This window comes from Pectinophora gossypiella, chromosome 10 (assembly GCF_024362695.1).
Source record: "Pectinophora gossypiella chromosome 10, ilPecGoss1.1, whole genome shotgun sequence".
NCBI lineage: Eukaryota > Metazoa > Arthropoda > Insecta > Lepidoptera > Gelechiidae > Pectinophora > Pectinophora gossypiella.
The window spans coordinates 15,339,508-15,353,605 of NC_065413.1; the positions used below are offsets into that span (position 1 = coordinate 15,339,508).

Sequence of the window (14,098 nt, forward strand, 5' to 3'; positions counted from 1 at the left end):
TCCTTTGTATTATGTCGTTGTGCAATAAAGTATTATTGATTGATTGGTTTTTCGAGATAAACACACAGGACTCCCTTTTATACTATTAATTGAAGACTGATGATTCCAATATTCGAGGTAATTAAGCTGCCATTAGCTAGAAATGATGTTAATTGTGCAATAGACTTCTGTCATTCTAAATAATTATTGTATCATCTTAATGTGGAGTAAAGTAAACGTTTGAATAATACAGATAGGCGTATCTGTGTGCATAAGTTTAGCTTCTGTTTGAACAGAAGCTATATGTATAAATGCCTATGTTACGTGTGCTATTTATTTTGACACGGCAAAATTTACAACAGATAGTTTTATACAAGAAAATTGCGTGATAATATCACACGAGTGATGAATATGAACGAATAACGAATTAAAAATGTAAAGTACTTTTAAAGTAGTGGAAAGCAGATGACATCCAGGGAAAGTGTATAAAAAGTTACGTCGAAAGCGCACGAAAGAAGCGACGCGGTTCGCAAGATTTTTAAATTTTGAAAAAAGAACAAAAATAAAATGGATTCGAAATGCAGCAAAGTACAATTTGAAAAGGCCCTTGATATGACAGGTGAGGTTAATTAACTTATTGCTGGTGTAGGGAGCGATTCTCAGACGACACCGCGCACGGTGCCATTGGTGATTAAGCCTTTTTAAGGACGTTTTGACTTCATTAGTTATGATAATGATGATTAAAAATCATAAATAAGTTAAATATAAAAAAATAACATAATTTTCGTTAGTTTTAGATAAGTCTTTATTTAGTAAAATAACATAACATAACATAAACAGCCTATACAACGTTCCACTGCTGGGCACAGGCCTACCCTCAATCAACCGGAGGGGGTATGGAGCATACTCCACCACGCTATTAATAATAATTATATACATTTTTTAATAAAATAAGAATTTCATATTTTTTTCTTCAACCTAGTACACGACCCAATTATGATGGATCATCCATACCAGTTTCTGGCTTAATGATCGTCCTCTTCCAAAGGGATGTAATGATGACCGAGTCCAGAATTGTTAGATATTTCTTTTTGTGAGTTTCCCAAATCATATAAACAAGGGTGTAAAAATATTCCAATAATTGAAAAATGTAGCCAGCATTATGGGCACTTGATCCCTAGTGCAGGGCTCGCTGTTAACTGTTTAAATTGTACCTTGTTTGATAAATAAACAATTTTATTATTTATTATTATTACTTTTGTACAGGGGTTACTGAGAGGAGGGTTGTTTGAATAGATTTTGTATATTTTATTATAATTATTTTTTATTTTGCTGTGTTTTTTATATTATTATTATTTGTAAAATTGTTATTTTAGCTGTAAGATTTGTTTTGTAATGTATAAAAATATCAATTTTACATTGAAAATAAATATTTGTTGAGTTCTGACCAGGTTTTGGGCGCTTCAACATGCTGATGATGGTGATGACGGGAAGTGTGACTATGGCGATGGCATTTGAGACATCGTCGGTGGCGTACCTGGTGCCGGCCAGTGCTTGTGAGCTGCTCACCACCAGTCAGCAGCAGGGGCTCATGGCTGGCATGCCGCTGATTGGTGAGTTGTTTGCTATATCAGGTGTTAGGGCTCAAACGCTTTGTGAGACTGTTCTTTGCTTGGCTAGGACATTGCAGGCAGAATCATCTGGTTTTCCGAAAAAGGGAGGTGGCTCCGTGCTTCGGAAGGCACGTTAAGCCGTTGAAACCGGGATAACGCTATGCAAATGATGATGATGAAAGACCGCAATAGCTTGCTGTAGTCGGTGTTTCCAACATATGATTGCGTAATTAAAACACATAATAACGGGTTCTTACCGCGTTCAAAGTAGGGATATGAAACTCCCGATATTTCGACACTGTTGCAAGTGCTATGATCAGGGGACACAGCAACAGTGTCGAAATATCGGAACCCGTTATTATGTGTTTTAATTATGATAATAACCGCGTAAACTTAAAACAATGTATATGATTGCGTGTCCCACTATATGCCATATCGTTGCCTCTTTATTCCCAGGTATCCTAGCCATGTCAAACGTGTGGGGATACTTGGCGGACACTCGTGGTCGGCGCAAGATCCTCCTCCTGGCCTTGATCCTGGGCTTCATCACGTCTTCCTCAGCCACTCTAGCGCCTAACTGGATCGTCTTCTGCGTGCTAAAGTTCCTGTCTTCATCAGCGTAAGTCTCATTACCAGATTTACTCTTAGTGTTAGCCATTTTGGAATATTGCTTGTGATCTACCACATTTTTATTAGCATTCCTAATTAACGGCCTCTGTGGTTCAGTCAGCGTTGGGCTCATGATCCGTAGGTCTCGGGTTCGAATCCCGGTGGGGACATATCACAAAAATCACTTTGTGATCCCTAGTTTGGTTAAGACAATACAGGCTAATCACCTGATTGTCCGATAGTAAGATGATCCGTGCTTCAACCGTTGATCCCAGTTACTCTTTACTGGTGTAAGTGATGTTATAGTTACAATGTCAGGGGCCTTTGGGGGCTTAATAATAACCATGATACCAGGGTTGATGAGGTTGGTAACACGATAACCCACACGATACAGAGAGAATGGTGCCAATTCGGGCAACCACCAATCTAATTTTAACTTAATTATATAATTTGACAGGACTAAAACTAGCTTTATAACTTTCATGCACTTATTGTAAGTGATGAACGGCATTAGTTCAAGAGTTGTTAAACTAAAATTACGTGTAAGTAAGTGTGTATCGGCCCGAATAGGCGACATTCATCATCATCAATTTAAGAGCCACGCTCTTGTCGGTGCAGCATTTTCCATGCTACATTTTTAGGCAAAAATAGGGCAGTGCTTTCCAACAACAACACAACAACATAGGCAAGAACAAAATGTCTTAATCAACAATCATTATAATATTTACATTGATATTACAGTTTCATTTGTCTAAGATCAGGGAGCACCGAAGTCTCAGGCAAACTGATAAGATATGGAAACATCGACGGAAACTATTTCACAATGTGTGTAATAAAATATATTTGTACTACTTGGCAACCTAGTCAAATGAGATACCTTTTACGAAATGTCATAACAACAGTTTTCTTAGGAGTTTGTACCTATGTCCTGTCACGTCATCAATAGAAGCGGTAAAATTTTGTACTCATTGTTACTTTATTCAGAAGTAAAATTCGAAATTATGTCGAAAATTGCAATGAAATTGATTTTGATCATCTTAGATTTTTATTTCTTCTTTCTTTCTTTTCTTTGACCCAGTCAAATACCCTATTCATCTTGCTATTTGACATGTTGACATTGCGCACTTACTTTTATATGCGCAAATGTCAAATTGCAATATTGCTTTTTTGATGGATTGTGGCTTTTTTAACTCCCATGTGTGAACTGCATACAATTTTGTTGGTGGCGCAACCGTGCCCTAGTGAGATATGGCCCTAAGTCTAAATAATCCTGATGCTTGTTCCCAGGATGGCTGGCACTTATGGTCTAGGGAATGCTTTCCTAAGTGAGTGCACTCCATCCAACAAGAGATCCACGCTGATAGTCCTCGTCACAACCATCTTCGCCTCATCTGTCGGCGTAATGGCAGGTAACACATGCATAACATAAATAGCCTATACACGTCCCACTGTTGGGCACAGGCCTCCCCTTAAACTACCGGAGGGGGTATGGGTACTCCACCACGCTGCTCCAGTGTGGGTTGGTCGTTAGGCCGGTCGTGCCTAACGTCCTTGCGAAGCACGGAATCATCTTACTTTTTCGGATAACCAAGTGATTCCACCTGCTATGTTTAACCACACAAAGGAGTAAGGAAAACTTGTCTATGTTGATTCATAGAAAATTCCAACTTGGTGTGTGAATGTGGAACGGTTCCTCAAAACATGGAACACCTCATGTCTTGTCCTTTTTGCCCTGCCACCAGCACGTTGGAGGATTTGATGCTGGCTTTTGACAATGCTATTTCCGCAGCCAAATGCTGGGAGGACACTATATAAGTCTTTGATGAGTCATGGGATCTTAACATAACTGCTGAGGAGTGGGTATGTATACTATACCTCTGCCTACCTCTTTGGTGATGCAGGCGTGATACTATGTTATGCATTTGATGAAGACTTTTCCTCTTTTCCACAGCATGAACAATCCCAATACATCTTTGATTTGATTTGATATGTTATGCGTTTGATGATGACTTTTCCTCTTTTCCACAGCATTGACAATCCCGATCCTTCCCCTAACATTCTCCTTCTACATGCCTGTGCTGGGGATCTCCTTCAACTCCTGGCGTCTCCTCAACATCATCTTCAGTCTGCCTTGTGCCATCGGCGCTGTCGGAGCCTTTCTGAGCCTCGAGAGTCCGAAGTACCTCCTCAGTGTTGGTCGCGAACAGGAGGCTTTGGAGGTCATGAGGAAGATGTTCGTCATCAATACTGGTGAAGACGCTGATAGATATAAGGTTGGTATGGTACAATATACAATTATTTTATATACAAAGTGGCCCCGATCCCTACAGACACCTAATTTTATTTTAAGTTATACCCGTCATTTTCTTATCCGCCGAAAAGAAAAGGGACAGATGATTGTCAACTGTTAATTTTAAAATGAATGAATAACCCGGGCGAATAAAATGGCATCATGCTGATCTGAAACCCGTTTGACCTGTGCTGTCAACTTAATTCTGTCGGGTTATTGGCCAATATAAAATTTTGGGTGGACATTTTTTCAAATTTCTGCCTAAAATTGATGTGTTCCATAAATTTTATGCCTGTCGATTACCCGTCCCTTTTCTTTTCGGCGGATAAGAAAATGACAGGTATAAGTAACTTAAAATAAAATTAGGTGGTGTGTACTGGAATCAGCATGAGTGTATCACGTTCTTTGTCACGTGTTATAACACGTTGCACCATTCGCTACAAATCCATGATGTCAGTACAAATCAAACAAAACCAGTTAAATAATAATGATTGTTCTAATTTTATCTGTGTTTTCATATACAGGGTGTTAGTGACATCGTAACGAATACTCAGGGGGATGATTCAGGCCAAAATTCTGAGTTGATATCAAGTGGAATTTTTCGTCGCAAAATTATGGAACGGAAAATAATTTAAATAAGCTCTAAAATTTTCATGACTTCTCCGACAGGAAATTCCACTTGATATCGACTCAGAATTATGGTCTGAATCATCCCCTTCAGTATTCGTTACAGTGTCACTAACACCCATACCTACTTGTATGGCTACTGTATGTAGGTACTTGTATGGGGTGTAAGTGACATCGTAACGAATACTGAGAGGGATGATTCAGCTGATTATTCTGAATTAATATCAAGTGGAATTTTCCACCGCAAAAGTATAGAATTGAAAATAATTTAAAAAAACTAAAAAATAACATGAATTTTGCGACGGAAAATTCCACTTGATATTAACTCAGAATCATGGTCTGAATCATCCCTCTGAGTATTCGTTACGATGTCACTAACACCCTGTATATTTAGAGTCTATATCATCTACCGTGTCTAATCGTAGACATGATTTATTATCATTTGGATAGCTTTTAACAGTCACATTGATGAATTTCGCGGTTTTTGTTGCTATCCTTTGTCCAAAAGCTTTTTATTTTATTTTATAGTCTTCATGAGCAATATCATGTACCCACTTTAGAACCCTGTCGCACTATCATATTTGGCATTTAATGAGACTTACGGTTTGATCTGTCAAAAAAGTTAATGTGACGTGGTTTTAAAGTGTATATTACTACCTACTCGTGATCGTACCGACTAAATATTTACTCAGGTAAGTACTCAGTAAAAAGTAATCAGCCTGCAATGTCTTAACCGAATTAGGGATCATATTTTTTGTGGTTATACCCCACCGGGATTCGAATCATGAGCCCAACCCTCAACCACTGACTACGGTTTCCCTAAGGACAGTACACTTGTACTTGTGTAAATGACGTTGAATCCTCTCCTCAGGTAACTGGTGTGGTGCTAGACGAGGTGACGTCATCGTCGACTTCCGGTTTCTGGCGCTCCGTGGTCAGCCAGACCATCCCGCTGCTGAAGCCGCCGCTCATCAAGAGCACCATGCTGCTCTCTGCTATCTTCGTCACTGTCTACATCTGGTGAGTCACACAGACAAACACACACACACACACATCTTATCTCATAAGTATTTATCTTTATTTAAACGTTGATTTTTTTTGTTAAAAGAAATAAATAGATATATCACAGTTGTAGTACCGATTAGGAAGAGCGGGGCTTCTTGACACAGGTCTTTAAATGAGGCTTACTAGGAAGTCCCAATAACGGGGTTATATATTGATGTACTATTTAAAGCAAATAAACTATTTTTGATTTTTTTGATTTGATTGAGTCAGGACCTGCCACTTTAACAGCCTCTGTGGTCTAGTGGTTAGCGTTCGATTCCCAATAGGGACAGTGTGAGTCTATCCTTTGTTTAAGGACATTGCTGGCTTGAATCACCCGATTGTTCGAAAAAGTAAAATGAGTCCAGGATTCGGAAGGCACATTAAGCCGTTGGCACCGGCTATTAGCCGTTGAACACAGCGTGGTGGAGTATGCTAAATACGGGGGTAATCTCTCTTGTATCGTGTGGGTTGTGAGGTGGAGTACCTACCTCATCAACCCTGGTGTCAGGGTAACTATTGAGCCGCCAAAGGCCCCTGACATGGCTCATAAAAAGTCTACTTATGGGGGTAATTATTCCGGTTGATTGGAGGGAGGCCTGTGCCTTGCAGTGGGTGGGTATATAAGCTGTTTATGAAGTTAAACAATATCAATGGGTTTCTTATAACAGAGGAATGCATTTCCAGCGTGAATCCTTTCACGGTGTGGCTGCCGTACATGGTGGACGGATTCATGCGGTCGCTGGAGAAGGGGGAGCGAGGACTGACCTTCTGTGAGATGCTGCGCTCCTCTCAGAACGATACTGTTGAAGTTACGGTGAGTGTTTAATCATAGTTATATGGCATGGCATCTCCGTCATATGCAATCCGTTTGACGTGTGTTGTCAACTTAATTCCGTCGGGTTATTGGCCGATACAAAATTTTGGAAGGGCTTTTTCTGCCCAAAATTTACGTGGGTATAAATTTTATGCCTGTCGATTACCCGTCCCTTTCCTTTTCGGCGGATAAGAAAATGACAGGTATAACTTAAAATATACTTAGATGGTGTGTATCGGAATCAGCACCATTATTTTATGCAAACTCATGGTGAGGTCGCTGGGTCGGATTCGGATCTGGCCCAGCACAGGCCAAAAATAGTCAAATCAGTTACTTTTTATTAAATTTCAAAACTTAAAACACGAAATTAAATACTATGGAATTTGTATGAAAAAGCAACCTGTATTATTAGTTTATTACACCAATTAATATCACCTTTCAGAAGGAGGGAGATCAGTGAAACGAGAGAGTTCAGTTCACGAAAGTTCGGATATATTGTCAACATATAACTTAACAGAATTGGTTACATTTACGTTAATCGATAATTTAGTTGTGCCTGTGGCACATGTGATGCGGCGGGCGAAGAGGGAACGACTGACGTCCGTCGGCGCTCGCACATATTGCATGGTTTCATTTTCAAGGACATGGGTATAGGTAGCCTACAACGTCATTGAAAACTGTGTCAAAAGTTCGCATTTATTATAACATTGGTGCTAATTCCTGTAAATACCATCTAATTTTATTTTAAGTTACATCTGTCATTTTCTTATCCGCCGAAAAGGAAAGGGACGGGTAATCGACAAGCATAAAATTTATGGAACACACGTCAATTTTAAGCACAAATCTAAACCAACCGTCTAAAAATTTTACATCAGTCAATAATCCGACACGTTCATTTACTCATTCTTCCTAAAATTAAGAGCTGTGAATCATCCGTCCCTTTCCTTTTCGACGGATATGAAAATGACAGATATAACTTAAAATAAAATTAGACGGTGTCTCCAGGAATCGGGGCCATTTTTCGTTGTTAAAATTCATAAATAAGTAAGTTAAATTGTAGGGCCCATGCCGCACTGTAAGCGGAGTGTCTCCCGTCGTGGCGTGGTGGTGGCGATGGTGAAAACCTAAATTCCTTTTGGGTGAAAATCACTGTTTGTTTTAATGAATTTTTAGAAAGTTTAGAATATTGCTTCTATGCTGTTCTGGGAGCATATAAAAAACATAGAACACGTTCAGCTGCTTCTCTTCCCGGGCATGTCGTAAAAACCGACAGAGGGATTGTGTCATCTAACATGATGGACTAATGTTATGGGCGATAGGCTGATCCCTTATCACCATAAGGTTCATCATATCCATCTTTGGACTTCGTATCAACAGTGGCTGCAAGTTGTCTTTGATTACTTGTGGCTCTGCCCACCCCATTAGGGATTACGGGCGTGAGTTTATGTATGTATGTATGTATGTTAGAATATTACAAATATGCGTGCATCATCATATCACGTTTCTTGATATCGTAAGATCTGTCTTTATTTAGTAATCAGAATTTCATAATTTATCTTTGACTTAGGAAACTAAACTAGGATACCCTGTGTTATAGGTCTCCAGGCCTCTACCTCCAGGATAACGGTCATATAACATCATCAGTCTCTCTCTCTCTCTCTCTTTATTTAAGAGCTGAGCTCTTGTCGGTGGAGTAATCGCCATTCCTCTCTTCTTCCCGCCAAAACCTTCACCTCTTGATACGACACGACATGCACCTTCTCTTTTATTTGTTTCATAAATGTTCTCCTAGGTCAACACCTTCCTCTCTTCCCTTCAATTTTTCCTTCTATAATGTTTGTTATAAATGAATCGTGTCGTATCTGGTGGCCAAGGTGGTGGTGGGGGTGGTGGTGGTCAGGTGGTTATCATCAGTCTATAGAGAGTAAAATAAAGTAAATTACAAAGAAAGTAAAAAAAAAATTAACAAAAAAAAATGTTTGTATGAGCACCCAGGGAATTGTCATAGCATTTACCTACCTCATATTCTGATTCCAGTAGGTACCTCCATATTTTATTTTCAGTTGATTTTGATTTATCAAAACGCGCTTACGTGGTGTTCACGACGTTATGAAGATTTGTATTTAATTGACGGAAATAAAATCCTTACTCACAGCAACCCAACGACTGCTCGATGAACCACACGGCGATGCTGATGGTGTTGGGGCTATACTTGCTGCAGGCTATCCTCAACGTGCTCATGTCCATGATGCTACCGATTTGTGGGAGGAAGACCATGCTTATATCCATACAGGTATGACATGCTCACATGCTATGGCTCTCTCTCAAACGACGCTCTGAGCCGAGGTTCGCGCCCAAACGAGCACCCTCAGGCCTGTTGTCTTAAAAGTTGTCTTAAACGGGTGAGAGCCTTCAGCGCTCCCCATATGTCCGGCCAAGTAGTTAATGCCATCTGCGGCAAATATACAATAAGTCACGTCAAAAAAAAACATACTATGGTAGTGATACACATGATGAGATCGGTTATATACAACCCACAGGAAGAAGAAGAAGGTATCTACATAATTTCAACGTGCAATGGCAGTCACAGTTTCGGAGATATGTGACCAAATCTGTTATGATCTGGTTTTGGTCGGGTTGGAAGGTCAGACAGACAGTTGCTTCTGCCAAAGAACGGATATTTTAAAACTTCAGGATAGATAAGCGGAGCCTGTGAAAAGGGGATAATGCTAGAAAGAGCGTTGTGCATAACTGCACACGGTATGGATTATAATAATGACCAGAAATGTAAAACTATAGTCGCTAATGAATCATGTCAGGGGGTTAAAAAGGCCACATTGAAGCAATTATTAAATTTGATAATTGCACAAATGCGCAATTGCCATTTGTTTATAAGTGGCATCATCATTAATTTAAGAGCCACGCTCTTGTCGGTGTAGCATTTTCCATTCTTGTCTATCAAAGGCCAATTCTATCATTTTCTTATAAGACATAACGTTCACCTTCTCTTCTATCTGTTCCATGTAAGCTCTTCTTGGTCTTTCCCTTCCACTCTTTCCTTGTAGCTTTCCTGTGTGTATGTTTTTAATAAATTCGTCAAGTCTCAATAAGTGTCTAATCATCTTGCCTCTTCTTTTTCAATAACTTTCAATATTTGCCTATTTTTCTATACTCTTACTAGCACATCCTCATTAGTAAACCTTTCAGTCCAACTTATTCTTTCCTTCAACACTACATTTCAAAAGGCCTCGATTCTCTCTCTGTTTTTCTGTGTCAGAGTCCAAGTTTCATATCCATCAACAAATGGCACATAGCAATATTACTTTTTTAGATCAATTGCTTCAATATGGCCTTGTAACCTCGTTGGTGTGTCTGTTATTCCAATTTAATTAGAGTCACCTGTGTATCTTATAGCTCAGTCAACAAATACGTTTACGATACACCTATCTGTTTTAGGTTGTAGGCGGTATCTGTGCTTTGGTGGTCAACTTTAGCACCATCTGGGCGCTGACCGCTGTGCTCATCATTGCTTTCATCACGGGGATGCTCAACTTCGGTCTGCTGTCCACCTTTAGTGTCGATATGTTCCCCACTTATGTCAAGTGAGTACAAATTATCTATATTATTTAAATCGGGCAACTAACATTTTAAAGTTATCAGGATCTAAAAATCTTAGGGCCATATAATCTATATATGTCTGTATGTATATGTGTTTGTGTATATTTGTTTGTGTGTGTATATATTTATATGTGTCACTGAGACACCATGGTGGCGGCACCAATGACACTGGTGTCTTGTTAGTTGTGGTACCAATGAGAAACCAATTGAGCGCTACCTCTTTATACAGCTGAATACATTTTTTGGAGGCGCAACCACAGTCGCTATGTCCTTGCGATATGATTCTTTGATCAACAAATTCCAGATTTTCTCGTTTTCGAAACTTTAGTTTCGTGAACAGTGTCTCATTCGACTGGGTTCTCATCTAAGATGTTTCATAGGATGTGAAGTTGACAACAGGGGACATTGAGACGGGAGATTTTTTTTATGCATTATAGGCAAGCATTTGACCACTATCTCAGATGATGGTAAGTGATGATGTGGTCGAGTCACATATGTTTACCTCATCATCAGCCCATTAACGTCCCCACTGCTGGGGCACGGGCCTTCCCTATGGATGGATAGGGAGATCGGGCCTTAAACCACCACGCGGGCCCAGTGCGGATTGGTGGTTATTAACGACTACTAATGCAGCCGGGACTAACGGCTTAACGTGCCTTCCGAAGCACGGAGGAGCTCGAGATGAAAACTTTTTTTGTGGTCACCCATCCTATGACCGGCCTTTGCGAAAGTTGCTTAACTTCAACAATCGCAGACCGAGCGCGTTTACCGCTGCGCCACCGAGCTCCTCAATTATGAATTTGAATATGTTTACCTAGGAAGTGTCTATTTACTCTTACCTTGAAGGAACAGATTCGCGGGCAGAGAATTCCAGATCTTGGACAAGATTATTACATGGGTTTTTCTTGACCCTCAGCAGATAAGTTACAACATTCGATATGTTCCAGGGCCATGGGTGTTTGTCTGACGCTGATGGTGGGTCGTGGCAGCGCGGTTTTGGGCATCAACCTGCTGAAAAGCCTGCTGTCCTACAACTGCGAGTACTCTTTCTACGTCTTCGGTAGTATCTCTTTAGGTAAGGAGTATCTTCTACTCTTCATATCGTACCTAATAATTGCCTTACACCAGGGTTGATGACGCTGGTATTTCACCTCACAAGCTACACGATAAGAAGAAGAAGATTGTCTTGATGGCTATTGGCTTTTAGTGCTCTAGAGCTATATAACCAGTCTCATCGGAGATTCTTACTCTTACTTAGGGGCCGGTAAGAATTACGGATTGCAATCCCGACTCGAGATCACAAATTCGAGATCCGCGGGATTGGAAATATCAATACTACATGTCTAGTTCATAAAAAAATTAAAGTTAGGATGGCTGAAAACGATAAAAACTGCTTGTTTGTGATAGCGAGGTTAATTAAATTTTTTTTTAAAGAGAACAGAAATCCTAATTCTTCAATATTACCCACTAAATAATTAAGGTATCTTTGGAAATCAGCATAATCAAAACAAAAAGTATAACTCAAGGAGATTCGCCCATTATTGCCTTTTCGCCATTTTGGACGTAACTCCCAAAATTAAATGAAATAGCCCAAAACCGGGAGTGATGGAGAAAAAAGGAAGTCTGTACCAACAGACAGACTACTATTGTCTTTAAATTCATCACGACGTACTCATCATCATCTTCATAGCTTCAAATCCAAAAATACTATCTTTATTCAGTAGGTAACATAGTTTTGAATCGTCATTTTTTACATAACAAACGTCTCATCCGCCTATAACAACCTGTATAGCCGGGGTAAAAAGATGCAAGGAAAACCTCGGCAAAGGGCCCTAGACGTTCGATAAAAATATAAAATATCGTCCGTCCGTCTAACATTGTCCGTTTAACTAACCTGAAGATTTCACAGATTCTTTCACAGAAGCGACTGCCAATGCGAATGACAATGTACTTTAACGATATTGTTTACTCTTTCCAGTGGGTGCTCTCATGGCATTGTTGCTGCCATCAGATAGAACAACCGAAAAGAAAGATGTGGAAACTCCAAAATAAAAATAGAAAAAAAATATGATTGTGTTGGAAATACTAGAAAACAACTTACCTATTGATGTTGTATATAATAAGTTATGAATACGTATATTTTAGTAGTAGACACCTCGAATTGACTCGACCGGACTTCGCTTGGATAATATATTTTTTATTAAAGCCAGAGTTATTATTATAAAGTTGTGTGAGGGACATATCGTTTTACAAAACTTTCATTCATTGCTTTTTTGGTATCGTATAACCACAGTTTATAATGTTAACATTATAGAAGGAAAAATTGAAGGGAAGAGAGGAAGGGGTAGATCTACGATAACATTTATGAAACAAATAAAAGAGAAGGTGCAGGTCGTGTCGTATCGGGAGGTGAAGGTTTTGGCGGGAAGAAGAGAGGAATGGCGATTACTCCACCGACAAGAGCGCAGCTCTTAAATAGAGAGCGATAACCACAGTTATCGCTTGTACTACTACGCAATGAACGGTCCAGCCAGAAATGTCTCGTTGCGATCGCTTCACACGCCGATGCTTTTTTTTTGACGTGACTTATTTTAGATTTGCCGCAGATGGCATTAACTACTTCGGACTCGTGTAATCTAGTGCTGAGGGCATATCTCCCTTGTTTTTATGATCCTAAACCGACTTTTAGTTACGACAAGAATGGAATGATAATAATTGTAGACTATATACATGAAGAATAAACGGCCTATATACGTCCCACTGTTGGACACAGGCCTCCCTCAGCCGGAGGGGGTATGGAGCATACTTCACCACGCTGCGGATTGGTGGAGCTGTTTTACGGCTAATAGCCGGGACCGACAGCTTAATGTGCCCTCCGAAGCACGGAATCATCTTACTTCTTCGGACAATCAGGTGATTCAAGCCTGGAACATCCTTACCAAACAACGAAGAGTCTTACAGAGTGATTTCAGGAAAAGATCTTGTGCCAAACGCACTAACCGCTAGCACTAACCACGGAAGTTGTTATAAAATATATAGAATGATAATATAGTTTATAAGCAGGTCGGTGAATTGGTAACTGGCACGTATTATAAATGCGTGGACGCATTAAAAATATATTTCTTTACTCCCAGCTCAGCAATGAAATTATCGATTGTTTGAAAGAAGTGAAATTAATACTTAATTATTAATTATACTGTACTGTTAAGATAGTGGAATTAACTGTGATAATTACTCGTATACCTAACGCCTGATACTTTTGTAATGCAAATGCTTAAAATCAATAAATGGCTTTATTTTTATTACAGTCGTGTTTCATTTAAGTATTTATTTTAAAATGCAAAATCGGTTAAATAAGAAAATAAATAATTGTTGTAAAATGCAGTTATACCTGGTAGGTATGTGGTACTTCTACAATATACTTATCCGGCAGAAAGGCTACTATCCAGGTCTTAAAATATGAAATACGTACAATCGCCATTGAAATAACAATATACCCTC

At 39.5% G+C, this 14,098-nt stretch overlaps 1 protein-coding gene across 2 annotated transcripts; it reads left to right on the plus strand.

The window, feature by feature from the left end:
- Positions 1–327: 327 nt before the first annotated feature.
- Positions 328–13,883, plus strand: LOC126369971 (putative transporter svop-1). 2 transcript variants are annotated; one of them, XM_050014581.1, is made up of 11 exons: positions 328–598; positions 1,421–1,592; positions 2,049–2,211; positions 3,489–3,610; positions 4,230–4,474; positions 5,990–6,138; positions 6,850–6,979; positions 9,135–9,272; positions 10,436–10,581; positions 11,545–11,672; positions 12,576–13,883. In XM_050014581.1, the coding sequence occupies exons 2-11, from the start codon at positions 1,448–1,450 to the stop codon at positions 12,647–12,649; spliced, it is 1,440 nt and encodes a 479-aa protein (XP_049870538.1). In that variant the 5' UTR covers positions 328–598; positions 1,421–1,447; the 3' UTR covers positions 12,650–13,883. The 2 variants fall into 2 exon arrangements, with proteins under 2 accessions (XP_049870538.1, XP_049870537.1); XM_050014580.1 differs by having other exon boundaries at positions 1,431–1,592.
- Positions 13,884–14,098: the final 215 nt, after the last annotated feature.